This window comes from Mauremys mutica, chromosome 7, assembly GCF_020497125.1.
Source record: "Mauremys mutica isolate MM-2020 ecotype Southern chromosome 7, ASM2049712v1, whole genome shotgun sequence".
NCBI classification, from domain to species: Eukaryota; Metazoa; Chordata; order Testudines; family Geoemydidae; genus Mauremys; species Mauremys mutica.
In genome coordinates, this window is record NC_059078.1 from 100,419,299 (window position 1) to 100,440,299 (window position 21,001).

At 46.3% G+C, this 21,001-nt stretch overlaps 1 protein-coding gene across 1 annotated transcript in view; it reads right to left on the reverse strand.

Annotated features, from left to right (window-relative positions):
- Positions 1-18,830, reverse strand: part of KNDC1 (kinase non-catalytic C-lobe domain containing 1) — a 113,134-nt gene extending 94,304 nt beyond the window's left edge. Inside the window, exons 1-3 of the mRNA XM_045025196.1 lie at positions 18,596-18,830; positions 14,281-14,479; positions 500-558 (exon numbers count right to left, since the gene is read on the reverse strand). Coding sequence (XP_044881131.1) covers positions 500-558; positions 14,281-14,479; positions 18,596-18,691 — 354 coding nt within the window. The 5' untranslated portion in view covers positions 18,692-18,830. The remainder of the gene's footprint in view (positions 1-499; positions 559-14,280; positions 14,480-18,595) is intronic.
- Positions 18,831-21,001: the final 2,171 nt, after the last annotated feature.

Here is a 21,001-nt window from a genome sequence, read left to right on the forward strand (position 1 = left end):
ATTTAATTTAACAATGTAGAGCATTTGTGGATTGCAAGGCAACAGACATCCATTTGTTTTTTCATTAAGCCAAAGATAAAATTGTTGATTGCCCCACCATGAATTATTTTATTGAAGAAGATAGCAAACAAATGTTATATTTAGTATAAAAATTCATAGCTAGTCTCTGAACAAACAAATGTAACCAATGAAGGATACATAAAACAATACAGACCAGATGTGGTTTAAGGCAGACCAATATACCATTCTTGCAAAAAAGGGTTTACATGTTTTCAGTTAGTGAAGAATTATTTATATAGAAAATTGTTATAAACATACCATTTTACTTCACTAGAAATTTCCATTTAATACACATAGTCTGCATTCCCAAAATAGTATACTCATTCATGAGCATTAAATACAAACATTAAAACTGTATGCTGAAGAAAAACTATAAGCATTCAGTATTGTAAAAATACCAACAATAACAACAAGATCTATATCTTTATCTGTTACTTGCCTCAAATGTGTTACCAGTGATATCAAATTCTGGTGGGACAAAGGCACCTTCTGGATCGTCTATAAAAAAAGAATGCCAGATGAAGAAATTGACAATTATATATGCATATAGCACGTTTTGACAGTTTGATGTCACAAAATGAAATCTACATAATTGACAAGCCTGTTGGTTCTCACACCTCCAAGCTACAAAGACAACTCTGTACAGAGCTGATTGTTCCAGTGCTGTAAGGGAACTATTAACTCTTACCAAAGGACCCTTAATGATTACATATGGAAATGTGCCTTTCTGTACCTTATTTCTAACCATCCTGATGAAGCAAACTATCACTCTCCCCACTAAGAAACAAAAAGATTAAATTCAGAGAAAGAAACAACCACCATTTGAGACACCAAACTACCAACTTAATATTTTTAATCCCCTTCCTTCTGTGAACCTGAAAGTTTTCAGGTCAGGGCTACAGCTGGGGCCAGGAGCTGAGGCCAGGGCTGCAACTGGGGCCAGGAACAGAGCCGGAGGAGAAGGCCGGGGCTGTGGCTAGGGGTGGGAGCTGGGAACGGGGCTGCAGCTAGGGCTGTGGCCTGGAGTGGAGCTGGGAGCGGAGTCGGGAGCTGGGGCCGGGGCCAGAAACCGAGGCCAGAAGCTGTGGTTGGGGGCAGGGCCGGAGCACAGCTGGGGGTGGGGTAGGGTGAGGCTGGGTGGTGCTCCCTCCCCACCCCCAATGAGGGCTGACCTTGGCCCTGCCACATCCCCCCAAAGATTCCTCTGTGCCCCACTGGTGGGGGGCACCCCACAGTTTGGGGACCACTGCCTTATAGTGAAAGGCTGAAAGAGCTCAATCTATTTATCTTAACAAAGAGAAACATAAGAGATAACTTGACTACACTGTAAGTCCCTGCATGGGGAAACAAATATTTATTAATACACCGTCAGTATAACAGAGAAAGGTATAGACACAAACCTATGGCTGGAAGCTGAAGTTAGACAAATTCAAACTGACAATAAGGTGCACATTTTTGACAGCGAGGATACAACCATTAGAACAATTTGCCAAGGGTTGTGGTGGGGTTTCTGCAACACCAACCATTTTTAAATCAAAATTGGATATTTTTCTAAAAGATGTGCTCTAGGAATTATTTTGAGGAAGTTCCATGGCTCGTGTTATACAGGAGATCAGACTACATGATCACAATGGTCCCTTCTGGGCTTGGAATCTCTGAATCAAAACTCCAAGCCAGTAACCAAAGGAGGGAGATTTCCCAGGGCCAGCTAATAAACGCTTATAGGAGTTTGCCTTGTATTACTTTTTAGAAGTTACGAAACAAGCACATGTAGGTAAGTCTCCACAGCCACCATCTGTAACTACCATCTTCTGAGATGAGGAAGAACCAAATCTCCATCTCCAAGGTACGCAACCTAGTTGACTGCTGACCTACTCACACCACAAATATGACTGATGCCCTTGTGGGCCTCTCCAACCAGCAGGCCAACATAGCTGCTCACTCCACTTTCCAATCAAATCCATATGGAAAGACCAGGGGATAAGCTCTTCATTAGAGGAGTTGGGCCTGGACGACAGCTTGTAAGTAGACTACTTCAGCAGCGATGCTGCATGATGCTGTATTAATGCCTATCTGGCAACTCAGTCATTGGAGGTATAACTATGGTGGTGTTTTGGTGGTGTTGCCCCATTTGCCTGAGGGATTTGGCTCCAAAGGTTGGGTAATTTCCCTTAGCCCTGGTCTACACTACGAGTTTAGGCTGAATTTAATAGCATTAGATCGATTTAACCCTGCACCTGTCCACACGATGAAGCCATTTTTGTCGACTTAAAGGGCTCTTAAAATCAATTTCTGTACTCCTCCCCAACGAGGGGATTAGTGCTGAAATCAACATCGCCGGGTCGAATTTGGGGTAGTGCGGATGCAATTTGACGGTATTGGCTTCCGGGAGCTATCCCAGAGTGCTCCATTGTGACCACTCTGGACAGCATTTTCAACTCAGATGCACTAGCCAGGTACACAGAAAAAGCCCCAGGAACTTATGAATTTAATTTCCTGTTTGGCCAGCGTGGTGCGCTCATCAGCACACGTGACCATGCAGTCCCAGAATCTCTAAAGAGCTCCAGCATGGACTGAACAAGAGTTACTGGATCTGATCACTGTTTGGGGAGACAAATCCGTGTTATCAGAACTCCGTTACAAAAGATGAAATGCCAAAATATTTGAAAAAAATCTCCAAGGGCATGACGGACAGAGGCTACAACAGGGACCCACAGCAGCGCAGTGTGAAAATTAAGGAGCTCAGGCAAGCCTACCAAAAAACCAAAGAGGCAAACGGCCACTCCAGGTCAGAGCTCCAGACATGCCATTTCTATGATGAGCTGCATGTAATTCTAGGGGGAGCCTCTACCACTATCCCACCCCTGTCCGTGGACACCTGCAAGGGGGGAGTCTCATGCAACAGGGATGAGGATTTTGGGGATGAGGAAGGTGAGGAGGATGAGGATAGCACACAGCACGGAAGCGGAGAAACCATTCTCCCTGACAGCCAGGAACTGTTTATCACCCTGGAGCCAATACCCTCCCAAGGCGAGCTCACAGACCATGAAGCCAGAGAAGGCACCTCTGGTGAGTGTACCTTTGTAAATATAATGCATAGTTTAAAAGCAAGTGTATTTAATGATTAATTTGCCCTGATGACTTGGGATGCATTCGCAGCCAATACAGCCCCTCCTTTTAAATGGCCAACGCAATGGGTGCTTGGTATGGGAAAGGAGGGCACGGCTATTTGAAACCATTCCCACATGTTATGAAGGTTGAAGAAGTTGAAAGACTGTGGCTTACCATGGCTGCCTGCAAGCTGAATTCTGTTGCCCGGTCCTGCATGTGTGATCTCTCACACCAAACTGACAGGCCCTCAATATAAGAGGCAAAATGTGACCTTATACCGAAAGCACATGTGCTACGTAATGTTAACAGCTTTGTTCACTGTGAAAGAGTCTATCCATTGTTCTCTAAAATGTGTCTTTAAATACTACTCTCCTTTTTTTTCCTCCCGCAGCTGCAAATGTTTCAACGCTCCCCCTATCATCTGCATCTCAGAGGCTAGTGCAGATAAGAAGGTGAAAAAACCCGCACTTGCGATGAAATGTTCTCTGAGCTCATGCAGTCCTCCCACACTGAATGCGTGAAGGCAAACAATGTCATAGTCCAAGAAAGCAGAAAATGAACACGAGGACAGGAGGGACGAATGAGATGAGAGATGATGGGAGCAAGATGAGATAGGCAGGATGCAATGCTGAGGCTACTGGGGGATCAAACTGATATGCTCCAGCGTCTGATGGAGCTGCAGGAAAGGCAGCAGGAGCACAGACCACCACTGCTGCCCCTGTGTAACCGCCTGCCCTCCTCCCCAAGTTCCACAGCCTGCTCACCCAGATGCCCAAGAACCCCGGGATGGGGAAAAGGGTGCACTCCGGGCACCCAAACACTCCACCCCAGAGGACTGCACAAGCACAGAAGGCTGGCATTCAATAAGTTTTGAAGTGCAGTGTAGCCTTGTCCTTTACTCCTCTCCTTCTCCCCCCACCCCTCCCAGGCTACCTTGGCAGTTATCCCCCTATTTGTGTGATGAATTAATAAAGAATGCATGATTTTGAAACAATAAATGACTTTCTTGCCTCTGCAAGTGGTGATCGAAGGGGGGAGGGTAGTTGGCTTACAGGGAAGTAGAGTGAACCGCGGGGGGTAGGTTTTCATCAAGGAGGACAAAACAAAAACAAAAAACTGTCACACCATAGCCTGGCCAGTCATGAAACTGGTTTTCAAAGCTTCTCTGACGCACAGCGTGCCCTGCTGTGCTCTTCTAATCACCCTGGTGTCTGGCTGTGCATAATCAGCGGACAGGCGATTTGCCTCAACTTCCCACCCTGCCATAAACGTCTCCCACATACTCTCACAGATATTGTGGAGCAGACAGCAAGCGGCAATAACAATTGGAATATTGGTTTTACTGAGGTCTAACCGAGTCAGTAAACTGCGCCAGTGCGCTTTTAAACATCCAAATGCACATTCTACCACCATTCTGCACTTGTTCAGCCTATAGTTGAACGGCTCCTTATTACTGTCCAGGGTGCCTGTGTATGGCTTCGTGAGCCATAGCATTAAGAGGTAGGCTGGGTCCCCAAGGATAACTATAGGCATTTCAATGTCCCCAACAGTTATTTTCTGGTCTGGGAAGTAAGTCCCTTCCTGCAGCTGTTCAAACAGACCAGAGTTCCTGAAGATGCGAGCGTCATGCACCTTTCCAGGCCATCTCATGTTGATGTCGGTGAAACGTCCCTTGTGATCCACCAATGCTTGCAGCACCATTGAAAAATACCCCTTGCGGTTTATGTACTGGCTGCCTTGGTGGTCTGGTCCCAAGATAGGGATATGCGTTCCATCTATCGCCCCACCACAGTTAGCCATCCACTATAAGCTGCACATTTCCCAGAGTCACTACCCTTGATAGCAGCAGCTCAGTGACTGCATTGGCTACTTGGATCACAGCAGCCCCCACTGTAGATTTACCCACTCCAAATTGATTCCCGACTGACCGGTAGCTGTCTGGCACTGCAAGCTTCCAGAGGGCTATCACCACTTGCTTCTCAACTGTGAAGGCTGCTCTCATCTTGGTAAGCGCCCTTACACATTCAAAAGTTTCACAGCCACTGGGAATCATCCCAGACCTGCAACACTATGTGATCCACCAGTCTGTGTTTTTTTCCCGGGCCCAGAATCAGCATTCCACAGCATGAACCTGCCCCATTACCACCATGCTGTCCAAATTGCCAGGGCCCATGCTTTAAGAGAAGTCTGTGTCCATGTCCTCATCACTATTGTGATCATGCTGTCATCGCCTCCTCACCTGCTTTTGCAGGTTCTGGTTCTGCACATACTGCAGGATAACACGCGAGCTGTTTACGATGATCACAACAGCAGCGGTGAGCTGAGTGGGCTCCATGCTTGCTGTGGTATAGCGTCTGCTGGAGAGCAGAGTTGCAGCGGAAGCGGTGGATGACGATGGATGCCACAAGAATAGATATTTATACCGAACGATGAGACGACCTGCGAGGTCAATTCATGGCACCAGGAGAGCAGATTTGCAGCGGAAGTGGTGGAGGACGACGGTTAGCACCATGCACATTTCCCAAGGAAGAACACACGTTCCCAGGAGCCCATGACAGACAACATGGAGAAATTCGCAATCGAGACACGATCAGGAGAGCAGAGTTGCAGCGGAAGCGGTGGATGATGACAGGATGCCACGAGAATAGATATTTATAAAGAACAATGAGAGGATCTGCGAGGTCAATTCATAGCACCAGGAGAGCAGAGTTGCAGTGAAATCGGTGGTTGGATGACGATGGTTAGCAGTCCTACTGCATCATCTGCTGAAAGCAGTATGGCATCTGCATGGAAAAAAGGCGCCAAACAATTGTCTGCCTTTGCTTTCACGGAGAGAAGGGCGACTGACGACATGTACCCAAAACCACCCGCAACAATGCTTTTGCCCCATCAGGCATCTGGAGCTCAACCCAGAATTCCAATGGGCAGCGGATATTGTGGGAACTGTGGGATAGCTACCCACAGTGCAACACTCCAAAAGTCGTTGCTAGCCACGGTACTGTGGACGCACACCACCGACTTAATGCGCTTAGTGGGGACACACACAATCGACTGTATAAAATCGCTTCCTAAAAATCGACTTCTATAAATTCGACCTAATTTTGTAGTGTAGACATATCCTTAGAAGGGGAGAATTGTTAATTTTTAGACTCACAAAATGCTCTTAGAGTTGATCACATATATAACAAATTTAACGCCCCACACCCAATGTCAAATGAAGACTTCAAATCAGACAGATGTTAAAAAGCTATAAATCCTCACCCCAAAGATCTCTTTCTCCAACCCATCCTTCCAGGCAAATGTCTGGGTGAACAGGAGTCCAATATGTCAAGCTGAAGTTCTATCAGAGTAGTGGGAGGCAGGGGAAAGCAAAATTCTAGAGCCTAAGAATTTTAAGAGCTCTTTCTTTTTCCAGTTGTTTAGATCTAGGTGATAGCTTGAACATCTCAGCTGATCTAAGCTGCTGGGGAACAAAGCAACCATCACCTTTAATTGCACCAGAAAATTAATATGTATCTAGTAGCTGTACTATATTCAGCAGTGCAGCTCATGAAGTACTGATGTCATTCATGCCTTGTGAGAAACACTGTGAAACAAGCAGTCTATATGAGCTGAAGCTTTTGGACTGCCTTCTAGTGCATCTCCAGGTAGACTACTCTAATATGAAACAGGCAAAGGTATAGCATAACAAAAACAACGAGGAGGCCGGTGGCACTGTAAAGACTAACAGATTTATTTGGGCATAAGCTTTCATGAGTAAAAAACCCACTTCTTCAGATGCATGGAGTGAAAATTACAGATGCAGGCATAAATATACTGACACATGAAGAGAAGGGAGTTACCTTACAAGTGGAGAACCAGTGTTGACAGGGCCAATTCAATCAGGGTGGATGTGGTCCACTCCCAATAACTGATGAGGAAGTGTCAATCCCAAGAGAGGAAAAATTGCTTTGGTAGTGAGCAGACACACAAAACTCCTCTATTACAGAAGCAGATACTAAATTCTTCCTCTTAGATCTTGAGTAGAGGGCTGAAGCAATGGCTCTTGTGCTCTAAAGCTGCTAAGTGGTCTGGTTCACATATATTTATTCATCATCACCAGCTGGCTCTGGCTACACAGGCTGTTGCCTCCTTTGGTCACAGAATCCTTTTAACTAGTTTACAAAATAGTGTGGCTTTCTGCAGGAACCAGCTTCCATTCTTTCTATTACTCTCTTTCTTTCTCCTCCTCCTACCCCACCAGTCTCGGAGCATTTGAGGGTCACAGAGGAGTATTATTTTAGATTCAGTAATCCTATAGTTTATACTTTTTCAAATCATGAAGCTCTCCAAGGGACAGTGGGCAATTTGCAGCTACTGGCACATGGTGCAATACAATTTTTGTATTCTTGCTTCCTGTTGCATGGAGTCCACAGTGTCATTTCTTTAGAAGGAAAGGAAAGGTACAATGTAACAACCTGAATTGCTTACAAGTCATTTCCTCTTATTTAAAAAAGAGAGACAGTCACCTTTTCTAGCAGAGTAAATATGAGTGACAAAGTTCCAGAAATGACAAGATAGTAAAAAAACGTGTTGTTTGATTTTGACTGAGTTGCATAGGACAAAAAAATAGGGACAAAGTGGGAGAAGCACAGAGAAGAGTGGGGGAAAAAATCATTAAAAAATATGCATCTGCATACCAACTTCTTTCATTATGAAGTTTCTCTTAGAGTTTTCTAGACACAGGCAATGTTTCTTTAACTATAATTGAATTTTGAAACATCCTAATCAAGACTTTCCAATAATATGAATTATGTCCATGCACATAATTTGCTTCACTAAAAACCCATACTCTGAGTATTTGCATAAGGCCATATTTAACTGATGGCTGACAACCAGGAACTGAGCTTAGATTTTTTTACCTCTTGTGAGCACTTCCTTTCTTTCCCCAAGATCTTAATTTTTGGCAGTACAAAGAACTTTTGTCCAGTAGACATATTCTCCTTTAGCAAGGCTCCTGTACGTTTCTTTAAGAAACATCAGGTCAAATTCGATCCAAGATTTAGATTTTGTAAGAGTCAACTTTTACAAAACTGAAGAAAAGTGTTTCTTTACTGAAGTTATAATACAAACAATTCTTTTAACACAAAAACCAATTTCCCCTGCAGTGTTAAATGAACTATGGCAGCACAGGATTAGTACATGGGAATCTGAAAATGTATTATACTTAAAAACAAACACGAATCTGTCAAATCTATTTTGAAGTTGTTCATGATGAGAAATAAACAAATAATGAATACATTTTAAAATATACTTTCAGTTTTATGTCATGTTTTATGACCTCTCAAGTAAGGACATTTGATTTAAAACTCTGATTTTTAACCTGATATAGTTTCATTTCAACAGTTGGACCAAAATTATGGCTAACACACACACATACACGGTTCATTTAACGCAATCTGGAAGCAAAGTGACAGATGTAGTTATTCTGACATTGTTTTAAAAATAAATTAAGATTAAAAGACATAATAAAAAGCCTAAAGAGAATAGGTATGGCACAGAATTGATCTCTGAGGCCTGGTCTACACTAGGATCTTAAATCGAATTTAGCAGCGTTAATTCGAACTAATCGCTCAACCGTCCACACCAGGAAGCCATTTAATTCGAACTAGGGGGCTCCTTAGTTCGAATTTGGTACTCCACCCCGACAGGTGGAGTAACGCTAAATTCGCACTTGCTAGCTCGAATTAGGCTAGGTGTGGATGCAAATCGAACTTAGTAGCTCCGGGAGCTATCCCACACTGCACCACTCTGTTGACGCTCTGGACAGCAGTCCGAGCTTGGATGTTCTGAGCAGCCACACAGGAAATGACCCGGGAAAATTTGAAATCCTTTTCCTGTCTGGACAGTTAGAATCTCATTTCTTGCTTTGACATCGGGGCGAGCTCCGCGGCACCTGCAACGATGCAGAGCTCTCCAGCAGAGGAGTCAGCCCAATGCAAGAATAGAAAGAGATCCCCAGCATGGACAGACCGGGAAGTCCAGGATCTGATCGCTGTGTGGGGCGAGGAGTCTGTGCTTTCGGAGCTGCGCTCCAACAAGCGTAATGCAAAGACCTTCGAGAAGGTCTCCCAAGCCATGACACAGAAAGGATACAGCCGGGATGCGATGCAGTGCCGCGTGAAAGTCAAGGACCTGAGGCAAGGCTATCAAAAAGTCAGAGCGGCAAACGGACGCTCCGGAGCACAGCCCCAGACATGCCGCTTCTACGAGGCACTGCATGCCATTCTCGGTGGGTCTGCCACCACTGTCCCACCAGTGACCGTGGACTCAGTGGATGGCATAGTGAGCCAGGACAGTTCCTACTCGATGTTCGCCGATGGGCAAGACGACGAAGGGTCCGTGGAGGAAGGCGCAGGCGACAGCGAACACAATGCCGCTTTCCCTGACAGCCAGGATCTCTTCATCACCCTCACAGAGATCCCCTACCAACCCTCACCGGCCGTGAACCCGGACTCAGAGTCAGGGGAAGGATCAGGCGGTAAGTCGTATAAACAAGAAAATATTTATTTGCTCGAAAACATGTATACCAAAAATATAAATTCTATCTATAAATACTATATCTAAAAGTTTTTAAAGGGAAACTAAACGAACAGTAGGTCTACACAGATTGGGATGGAACAATAGTCCTCCATGGACAATTCCACAAATGCTTCAAACAGTTCCTCAAATACCCTCCGCAGGAGGTTTCGAGGAAGAGGTGCCTTATTTGGTCCTCCGGTGAAGCTCACTCTTCCACGCCACGACATCCTCAGATACAGGGGAACCATCGCCTCTACCAGCATGGCCGCGTAGGGTCCCGGTCGGTGAAGTGCTTCCCTTAACATCCTTTCTTTCTGCACTCGAGAGACACGCCTCAGGGTAATCTCGTTACTGAAGTGCTGCATCTAATTAGGGCAATTAGCGAATAGTTACTGTTCTTAATGGTTTACTTATAGTTTGCATAACAAAGCCCCGCGCTTAGCAGCCACGTGCTGTAGGCCACACAGGAAAAGCATACATTGATCTTTCCCCTGCAGTGTCGGGAGTGGCTGCAAAAGGGTCATAGTATCTGATTTCCAGATTGCCTTTAGCACGACGGCACAGCTATCCGTTAACTGATAAGCATAATGTACTGTAAGGCTTACCAGGACTCTCTGCTAGAGGGATTCTGCTATCTCTCCCGACTTCTCCGCTCTCCTGTTCAATGGCGCAGCCAATCAGAGCGTAGGCCAAAATGTTGTGCTTCTCTGGAGACCACGTGACACTTGTTGTCCGGTACGGTCTTCTTCATAGAAATTGACTAGACGGTGTTCACTGTTCGCCAAAATGTATCTGTACAAGGAAATCACTAACTTTCCCCATCACACAGCTTCGGCTCCTTCCCGGACTGCCCCGGCATCCCCCTCGCAGAGACTGGCAATGATTAGACGGCGAAAGAAGAAGACTAGGGACGACATGTTCGCTGAACTGATGGCCTGCTCCCGAGCAGAGGCTGCAGAGCAGAAACACTGGAGGGAGACCCTATGTGAGCAGCATCGCACACTCATGGAACGTGAGGATAGGTGGCGGCAGGAAGACCAGCAGACCACCCAAACGCTGCTTGGTCTCATGAAGGAACAAACGGACACGCTTCGTCGCCTTGTTGATGTCCTGCAGGACCGCAGGCTGGAGGACAGGGCCCCCCTGCAGTGTCTCTGCAATCGCCCTCACCAGCCAAGAAGTCCTGGCCCCCCTCACCCAAAAGTACAAGACGGAGGGGTGGTAGAGGCCGTGAGAACTGTCACTGAACCAGAGCAGAGCAGCCGTGTACCCCGCACTTCTCACGTTAGAAATTTGTAGAAGTGCTTCCCTTATAGGCTCAGCCAGTCCCAAATCCAAGGTTCATCCCCCCACTGTTTATTAGATTAATAAAAGATGTTTGCTGTTAATCACTGTTTCCATCATGTCTTTCCTGTCAGAGGATTTTTCGGTGTATGGGGTGGACAGGGGTTTCATACTTGCACGGTATAGCCTACAGTACCAGGGTACAGACTTGGGGAAAGGATCAACTGCGGGGCACACACACACTGCAGTCAGTAGGCACCAGGGTCATTCTGTGTTGTGTATGCTGCCCCTGATCATTTCGTAATGTGTATGCTTGTCCAGGTTCCTAGCGCCTGCCACGCCATTACTGTGAAGGCAGGCTGCCCTTACGATGCACTTGCAACGGATCCACGAGCCTATCCGCTGCCCTGAGCCCCAACAAGAGCCCTCATCCACGGACAGATAGTCACCCTTCTCCCACACCCATCACCCCTTCCCACGCAGAAACCCGCAGCCCACTGCCGTCATCCAAACCCCTATGCAAAGAAGGCACCACTCGCTCCTTCCTGCAAACCCTCCCCTTCATGCAGAACCACTGTCATCCGTCCCCCACCCCAGGGACCTATGTAGGAGCAGGAGGATGTCAGTCCTCTATGGAGGAAGCGGTCTGTACGTCAGTGCACACCATGCCCAGCACAGTATGCGTCCATGTCTCAACACCAGAACAGAAATGCAAAGTAAAAGAAAGATTTATTAATAATGAGTGTAACAATTAATTTGCTTAAAAACGTGCTTTGGAAGTGGGGGAAACTTGGAGAACGCGGCATGTAGCCGCAGATCCAAATCGACACAAACTGACACAGGCCCAGGGTCAGTTTCTCTTGAAAGCAAGTGGAGAGTCATAGGTTACCCTGATCTCCGAGGAAACTTGCTTTCAAAGCCTCCCGGATACAGAGCGCTTCCCGCTGGGATATTCTCTCGGCACGGGTGTCTGGCTGAGCGTAAACTGCAGCCAGGCGATTTGCCTCAACCTCCCATCCGGACAAAAAGGCCTCGCCCTTGCTCTCACACAGATTGTGCAGCACACAGCATGCAGCAATAACTACGGGGATATTCTTTTCGCTGATGTCTGAACGAGTGAGTAAGCTCCGCCATCTCCCCTTGAGACGTCCGAAAGCACACTCCACCACCATTCTGCACTTGCTCAGCCGGTAGTTGAAGAGTTCCTTCTCTCTGTCCAGGGCGCCTGTATAGGGCTTCATGAGCCAGGGCATTAGCGGGTAGGCTGGGTCCCCGAGGATCACTGTAGGCATCTGCACATCCCCAACCGTTATTTTGTGGTCCGGGAAGAAAGTACCTGCCTGGAGGAGTCTAAAGAGACCAGAGCTCCTGAACACACGCGCGTCATGAACCTTGCCCACCCGACGTTGATGTTGGTAAAACGTCCCCTATGGTCCACCAGTCCTTGCAGCACCATGGAAAAGTAGCCCTTTCGGTTAATGTAATCGCTGGCCTGGTGGGCCGGTGCCAGGATAGGGATGTGAGTCCCATCTATAGCCCCACCGCAGTTTGGGAATCCCATCGCGGCGAAGCCGTCTATGACAACCTGGACGTTTCCCAGGGTCACCACCTTTGAGAGCAGTTGCTCAACGATTGCGTGGGCTACTTGCATCACAGCAACCCCCACGGTAGATTTGCCCACACCAAAGTGGTTCGCTACTGACCGGTAGCTGTCTGGCGTGGCAAGTTTCCAGAGGGCTATGGCCACTCGCTTCTGCACACTCAGGGCTGCTCACATCCGGGTGTCCTGGCGCTTCAGGGCAGGGGACAGCAAGTCACACAGTTCAAGGAAAGTGCCCTTACGCATCCTGAAGTTTCGCAGCCACTCTGTGTCATCCCAGACCTGCAGCACTATGCGGTCCCACCAGTCCGTGCTTGTTTCCCGGGCCCAGAATCTCCGTTCCACACCATGAACGTGACCCATTGCCACCATGATCTCCACTGCCCGGCGTACCCTGCTTTCTGAGAGGTCTGCGCCACTCTCCTCACCGCGCTGCCGGAGCCTCCTCGCCCGATTTCTCAGCAGCTGACTGTTGCAGAGGTGGACGATAAGGTGCGAGGAGTTGACAACGGCCATAAGTGCAGCGATGATCGCAGCGGGCTCCATGCTCGCAGTGCTGTGGCGTCCGCGCTGTCACTGACCAGAAAAGTGCGCGAACAGATTTCCCGCCGGCGCTTTCAGGGAGGGAGGGCGTTTGTGAGTGACGGTTGAATGATGACAGTTACCCAAAACCACCCTCGACACATTTTTCCCCCAGCAGGCATTGTGAGCTCTACCCAGCATTCCAATGGGCAGCGGGGACTGCGGGAACTGTGGGATAGCTTCCCACAGTGCACCGCTTCCAAAGTCGACGCTGGCCCCGTGAATGTGGACTCAGAAATTCGAATTAGTGTATTTAGTATGGATACACAAATTCGACTTCATAAGGTCGAATCCACAAATTCGAACTAAGTTGATTCGAAATAGTCTTGTAGTGTAGACAAGGCCTGAGGCTTCTACAGCTTGGCACTAGGTTCCTTCTTCCTCATTCTCTACTGTAATTTTCTTAGCTGTCATTTCTTGCAATGTGAGAGACTAAGGCTCTTGAGATTTTTGCTGATTTCATCTTATCCAATAATAGACTTTCGTTCACAATGAAATCAGAAGTCCTTTTGTGAATGTCAGCATCCCCATGTCTCCAATGATACATAAAGATCTTACATTCTGCCATATGCAGACACCACTCAATCCTCCATTCTGGGAAAGCTTTATCAGGTCACATCTATTCTACTGTTAGATCTACAGCCAAATAGTCATCTTCGTTAGCCATACTTGTAATTTCATGGACATATTTTAAGTGGTGAGAGAAGCAGCACCATGATTATGCTTTGCCCATACTTTCAGACATGCAAACACATATCTGCACAAGTCCATAATTTACTATGTTTAAAATGTAAGTGCAATAGACTCATGGGGAAAAAAAATCTGTGAAAACAAGTGGATCCAAGATCTTACTAAATTCAATCGGAAATCTTTATTCAGTATTAGTATAACTAGTGAATGTACAGTGCTCCTGAATCTAATTTAGTTTCATATGGACCGCAATTCATCCATTTATCAAGAAATTCTGCTTTGCAGTCTAATTAAATCTACATAAAAGTTTGAAGACTATAATGTTTTATTACATGCGCTCAGCATGACTTTGCATACTTTTTAACAAATTGCCTAGAAGCATAAATACTTACCACTGAGCTGTTCCATGAAGCACACATTGCCATTGGTGTTAAAAGCCAAAGTGTCAGGAGTAATGCAAAGTGTCTGGAAGATTGCTGAATGGGAGATGCTCTTCATAGAATGGCTGCACTCCAGGCAAATTGCCCAGATATCTTGCTCGGTAAGACAGCTATCCCGCAGTGACAGAATATCAGCAAGGGACACATTCTCCTGCCAAGACATGAATTCAGAAATTACTCTGCATTTGATGACATTACTTGTAGCCAATTGTGTCAAATGTCATCTACAAGACACAACCTGATGTGATTCCAGCAAGTTCTCAGACTTCCTAGGACAAAGAATTTAACCTCCAACTCCTACCCCCCAAGTATTTAATGTAAAGAACGTTCAGCACAAAGAGTGCCTCAGGGGAAACAGTCAACGTGTGCAAAGATCTTACACTAACATCAGAAAACAGGTATTTTTTGTGATATATTTAAATTGAGACACTCCTGCACCACACTAAAATGAAAGGACAGTCATGAGGTAAAGGCACAGGGACTGGGTCACATGAGATTTGGATTAATTTTCCGACTCTGCCACAAGTTTTCAGTGTGACTTTGGGGAAGTCACTTTAAGCTCTTTTTGCCTCAGTTTCCCCCACCTGTCTCCTGAAAGGGGTCGTTGCAAGGTTTACTTAGTGCTTGTAACTGCTTTGTGAGCCTCAGGTAGCGCAACACACCTTATGGCCTCTTTTTTGGGGGGTGGGGGGGGAATAAGTCAAAATTTTAGATAAACAGCTCCAGGTGCCTGATGGTTGCCTCAGGTTTTTGTTTATCCAGTGCTCCCCAGTGGTCAAGGTAACATATGACTTACAGCTAAAGGCTGTCTTCACAGCTGTGATATTTATTAGGCTCATGTGGGAAGTCCAAGAAACATGGCAAAAGCTGTGTTGGAGACATTTAGAAGTTAGTATTTGCTTTGTTCTGTCTAGTTTAGACTAGAGAATAACTTTACATTGGAAGGATGATGCACTGGAAGATCTGACAGGCTCTTTCAATTTCTTACTTCTATGTATGCTTTAGGAAGCTGCTTGGATAAAAAGATGCCTAGTAGCTGTATTATCACACAATAATTACTGTTGCCAATCCTCCAGGATTGTCCTGGAATCTCCAGGAATTAAAGATTAGTCTTTAATTAAAGATTGTGTCATGTGATGAAACCTCCAAGAATATGTCCAATCAAAACCAACAATCCTACACAACATAATGACCCCAAGATAAGGGCAGTAAACACAAGAAACGTATTTGCCTTTCCCAAGCAACTCTAAAAAAATGGAAACAATTCGGGCAAAATTTCAAGCTGGATACATACCGATTACAATTTAGTCAAGAAAAGACCATAACAGCAATTTTCTCAAAGCTCTAATAAGTAGCTGACATTTCTCAGACCTCCAAAATTCCAGATATTTAGAACTGAGTTTAGCTATAAAAAGTAATCAAAGAGTTTTGGGTTATAGAATGTGTGTTTTACAAATATCTAACAATTGATTTTTGTTTGTTTTTCTTTGGGATGGAGTAAAAGCAAATTTGTTAATATTTGTTATTTATCATTGCATTCAGCATCACTTAATGGGAAAAGTATTCCCAACATTAGAAGCACCACCATTTGGGTCTTCTGATTCTCCTTTCTCTTCTTCCCAGTCTGTCTCTTCCACTTCCTACTTCAGTATCTCCCTCTCTGTAACAACTCCCAATTCCATGTTACTGGGCTCCTCTTCCACCACTACGTTCCCTTCTCTTAAAAGGATCAGGAATCAAATAAAAAGTGACAGAGTCCTGTGGCACCTTATAGACTTACAGACGTCAGACGAAGTGGGTATTCACCCATGAAAGCTTATGCTCCAATACGTCTGTTAGTCTATAAGGTGCCACGGGACTCTGTCGCTTTTTACAGATCCAGACTAACACGGCTACCCCTCTGATACTAGGAATCAAATAGCTAATGCTAAATCTTGAAGAGATTTTCTAAAAGTTTAAGGGATTTAGGAGCACATGTCCCCATTGCTTTTAGTGGGATTTGTGTTCTTAGATCTCTTAGGCATTTTTGAAAAATCTTTCCTTCAAGTTCAAGGCTCATCAGGCTTTCAAGTTAACATCTCAATGAAATGAAAGGAGAGCTCAGACTCTTAGAGCCATTTCTTATGGTCACCTGTAGACTCATTGCTTGTGTTATCACATAGATCCTATTTGGAAGATCTTTATCATAAGGTTAGAAACCCTTTGAGGGAGATAAATGAAAGCTTAGATTCTGCAGACTCTGCACATGCTTTGTGGTCCAGGGCCAACCTGGATGTTTGCCACCAGTAACGATACTATAAAACACACTGAAATGCGAAAGATAGCATTTTAAATATAAAGAGGCATCTGACAGAGTGAGCAGTGAAGAATTAATAAAATATTCCTAGACAAACTGGACAGCAAAAAAACCATTTCTCAAAACAAGACTATAGAGTATCTATTCAAATGGGAACTTTTAGGAGCTTGCCAGGAATGGCAGTCAAGCTCCATTTAATAAATATCCAGCTCTTCTATGGTGCTTTAAGAGATTAAGAGGTTGTTTTCCCCTCCACCACCCATACTTTTGGGTCTCCAACTTTTAATCACTCTTCTTGAATATTCCTAAGAATGCTATAATTGTGTCAGTGAGCACCCTTAATATCCTGAGAGCAGTCTGGGAGATCTTCCAAAGGGTAGTCATGGAAAACTTATTGAATCATGATTCATACATCAGCAGCAGACAATAATCTTGTTCAGTCTGAGGAATAAAAAGGTATCCCCAACTGGTTTCCACATTGCTAAAGGATTTTGATTCACGCTCAACTCTCTTGAGAGCAAAAATGATTGTGCCAGATCTTCTCCACCATGTGACAGGCTACAGGAAACAGAGGTCACCGGACAATGTCCACAAATGGATTATCTGATCCTACTTGAGTTTGTGAAAAGAACTGTAGCCAGTCCCTCCTCCAAATTATTTACATTGCTAGGAGCTTTCTCTATGGGTACTCCCTTTTCACTGTTACTACTTGATGGAGTCTACCCGTGAAACTGGCAGAGATGTAAGAAGAAAGAGAAGGTGCTATTTAACAACTTAACCTAATATGTGAAATGTATCCATCACTATTAACTGCTAGTTAAAATATTTCTGGTCCATGTTATCCAAATGCTAACTAACCAGGCAAGCAACACTCTCCAAATCATTCCTTGAGTTATGAAGGAAGAGATCAATAATGCAAGAGTAGAACTATCTATGACAAAACAACTCAGAACTAGAGTCAGCTCCATCTTTACGTGTTTGTTTAGCTCAACTACTGACTAATTTAAACAAACAACAGTATAAACAGTCTTAGCGGCCTTTTACGTGGCAGCAATGAAACTTTTACAGAAGAAAAAAAGATTTGCTTATTACCAAAGGGGATTTGTTTGATTTATGTGATTTTGTCTGATTAAGAGTTATTGTTATTAAATGCTACAACAAAGTCATAGTCCAACATTTGTGACATTAGTCTGCAGACATGACAATAATTATGATACAACAGTTAAATCATATTGATGAATATGGGGTATCAAGAAGTAGGGTGTGAGGGAGTAAATCCATTAGGAACACAGGTTTCTGGGATTATTAGGAAGAGGGAAGCAAGAGAATCTTATTGACATGAAAAATGCCTCTTTGTATGCCCCCTAAATAGATTTCTCCAGTTCCTATATAATAAGACTTCCAAGACTTTTGATAGCTGCTAATCCTAAATCCTTACCCAGTGATGTTTGCATGCTACAGTTTTGCAGGAAGAAGATAGTTTTATAAGGAACTGTTCTGAACTTACTGCTTTAAAGAGTAAAAGCAATTTGCCCTCACAGCTTTTGAATGGTCGGAGAATCCGGCCCTTTCCCAACAACTGAACTAAGATGATCGGGTCCCTGTGAAAGTTGATTTATACCCCTTTGACTGGCCAGTCCGCGTTCACCACAGGGTTAGTTCCCCGTTAAGTCAACCCTTTCCACTCTCCCCTAGTTTGCGCAGCGCAGCGCACCGCTGTAAACAAAGCGAAGGCCGGGAACTGGACGCACAGGCCAGCAGCACAGCGACCTAGAGAACTAGCAGCTGAGTTGCTGACACAAAACAAGTTCATCCAGAGAAGCTACCCCAGCAACTGCAGCGCCGGGGCCACTCTGCAGCTGGGAAGGGGCGGTCTCGCCCACAGGTGCACGCAGGGGCCAGAGCTCTTCAGGGATGAGCGGGTGCTCTTGCCAAGGAGGGGTGGGGGCGGCTGCACTTTGGCACACTCACCTCATCCTCCAGCAGCGTCGGCAGCGGCTCGAAGTCATAGCAACCCACCTCCTCCTCCTCGGGAAACCCAGCCACCGCGGCGTCCGCAGCCTCCATGCCGCCTGGGGAGGAAGTGGCAGACGAAGGCTTCACCCCAGCAGCCTGGCTGCGTGCTCCAAGCCCAGCCCTCTGCGGCTCATTCCCACCGCCGGCTCGTGCCTCCGGAGCGGCCCCTGGCTGTAGCCCCGCAGCGCCTCGAGCCCTCCTCCCCCGGCCCGCTCGCTTCCCGCGCCCACCCCCGGCCGGGAGCCCTGCCCGGGGCACGCCCTGCCCCTTCGCTAAGGAAGCGATCGCATAGTAACGGGCACGGCCGCCGCGCCTGGCCTGAGCGGCGCAGGCCGGACTGCAGCTCCCCGCCCGACCGCCTCCTTCCCCGCACAGCCCAGCTCCACCGCTGCAGGGGCCTCGGCCCGGGTCACTGAGCCCTAGCGCCCTCCCGGCGCAGCCAGGTGCCTGCCCTGAGACTCACCCCCGCCCCCCGCTAATCCGCTTTCATCCCTGGTTCCCAGCGCCCCCCCGCTCCGAACTAACGCGGAGCAAACTTCAGGCAGCAACTTGCCGCCAGCGCAGCCGCGCCGCTGCCGCAATGCTCCCTCTGCACCGCCGGAGAGCGGCGTGGCTCGGGGCGGTTGTCAGCGCGCAGGCTGATTGATGCACCAGGGTTGGTTTGTGTCTGATCTGCCGGGCTCAGCGAGCGAAGCCTGCGGCATGCACTGGCAGACTGGCCCTTTGCCAGGGCTTTCCAAAACCTTCACCCCTGGTATTGATGATCGAAACTGAATGTTATCAATCAAAGCGAACGCTCCAGTCCTGCAATGAGCTTCATGGAAGTGGACCATGGAGCCCTAGTGATTTCAGTGGGGCTGCAAGGATGTGCAATCGGGGAATGGATTTCGGGATCAGGGCCTTAACATTGACAACATTTTCTGTTTGCTTTCATTCGACTTGGACATTCAATTAAATTTAGTTTAATTTTGTCCCTTCCCCCCACATGCACACACCTTGCTGCAATTTGTTCTACCAGCGGGGACCCCTCACCTTGAGACAGGGCCGTAGCAACAAAGAACGTGGCCCCCTCCGAACATATGTCCGGGGCCCCTTACAATGCAGAAACTGGAATGCGGTATTTATTTTATACAATATACAGGGTTCATATTATGTATACATAGGCCTACTGTGTACATGTATTCCATAACTAACTTACCTAGTTATACCTTACATTTTTTTTGCCACTTTTAGGGGCCCCCTTCCTTGCGGGGCCCACTCCAGTCAGAGGGTACGGAGGGCACTCGCTACGCCTCTGTGAGAGAAAGTGGTTGGGACACTAGGCTACAAGTTGGGACAGCAGGGTTCAAATCCCTGTCATGCTACAGACTTCCTGTTTGACTTAGCCTCTTTGTGCCTCAATTCCCTGTCTGTAAAATGGGCATAAGAGGACTGCCCAACCTCACAGGTGTTGTGAGGCTAAAATACATTACAGATTGTGGTGTCCAGGTACTTGTGACCCAGGGACCTCTTGATGCCAACTGGCAGATTGGGTGCTTAGAGTTTTATAAGACTCCCTTGGGTCAGATATATGCATAATAATACACTAAAGGGTAGCAGGTGAGATCTCTACCAAGAGTCAATAACCCACTTACCATGATAATTGTGAAATGTATATTTGGATAATGTTTAAGGAATTATGTATCTGAACTGAAAATGGTGTTCTCAAGGTATGTGAGTTAAGGCAGGTCAGCAGAAGGTGATAAACATGCTCCTGGCAAGCAAGAGGCACACTCCTGCTTAGTGGTAGGAGTGTGCCTGTTGCTAACCTGCAGAGGGACATCAGATCTCCATCTGGGTGGTCATGGGTTTATTGTGGAGTGGCTGCTTAAGGATGAAGCAGCAAAGAATCCTGTGGCACCTTATAGACTAACAGACGTTTTGCAGCATGAGCTTTCGTGGGTGAATACCCACTTCTTCGGATGCAAGACATCCGAAGAAGTGGGTATTCACCCACGAAAGCTCATGCTGCAAAACGTCTGTTAGTCTATAAGGTGCCACAGGATTCTTTGCTGCTTCTACAGAACCAGACTAACACGGCTACCCCTCTGATGCTTAAGGATGGAGGCCACTGTACAGACTGAGCCAAATGCTAATCAAGCGTTTGTGAAATTGACAAGAAAGCACACAGGAAAAAACAAGCAGCCAAGGGCTCCTGTTTATGGTAAAGACAATAGATTTGGGGAGTATAAATAGGGGTGCAGAGAGACACCCTGAATTTTTTCCACTGAGGAGGCAAGCTGACAGTGGCTTGTCTCATGAATGGAAGATCACAGCCAAGCCTGGCTGTAATATGCTGCAAGGATTTGGGTTGAGCTTTGT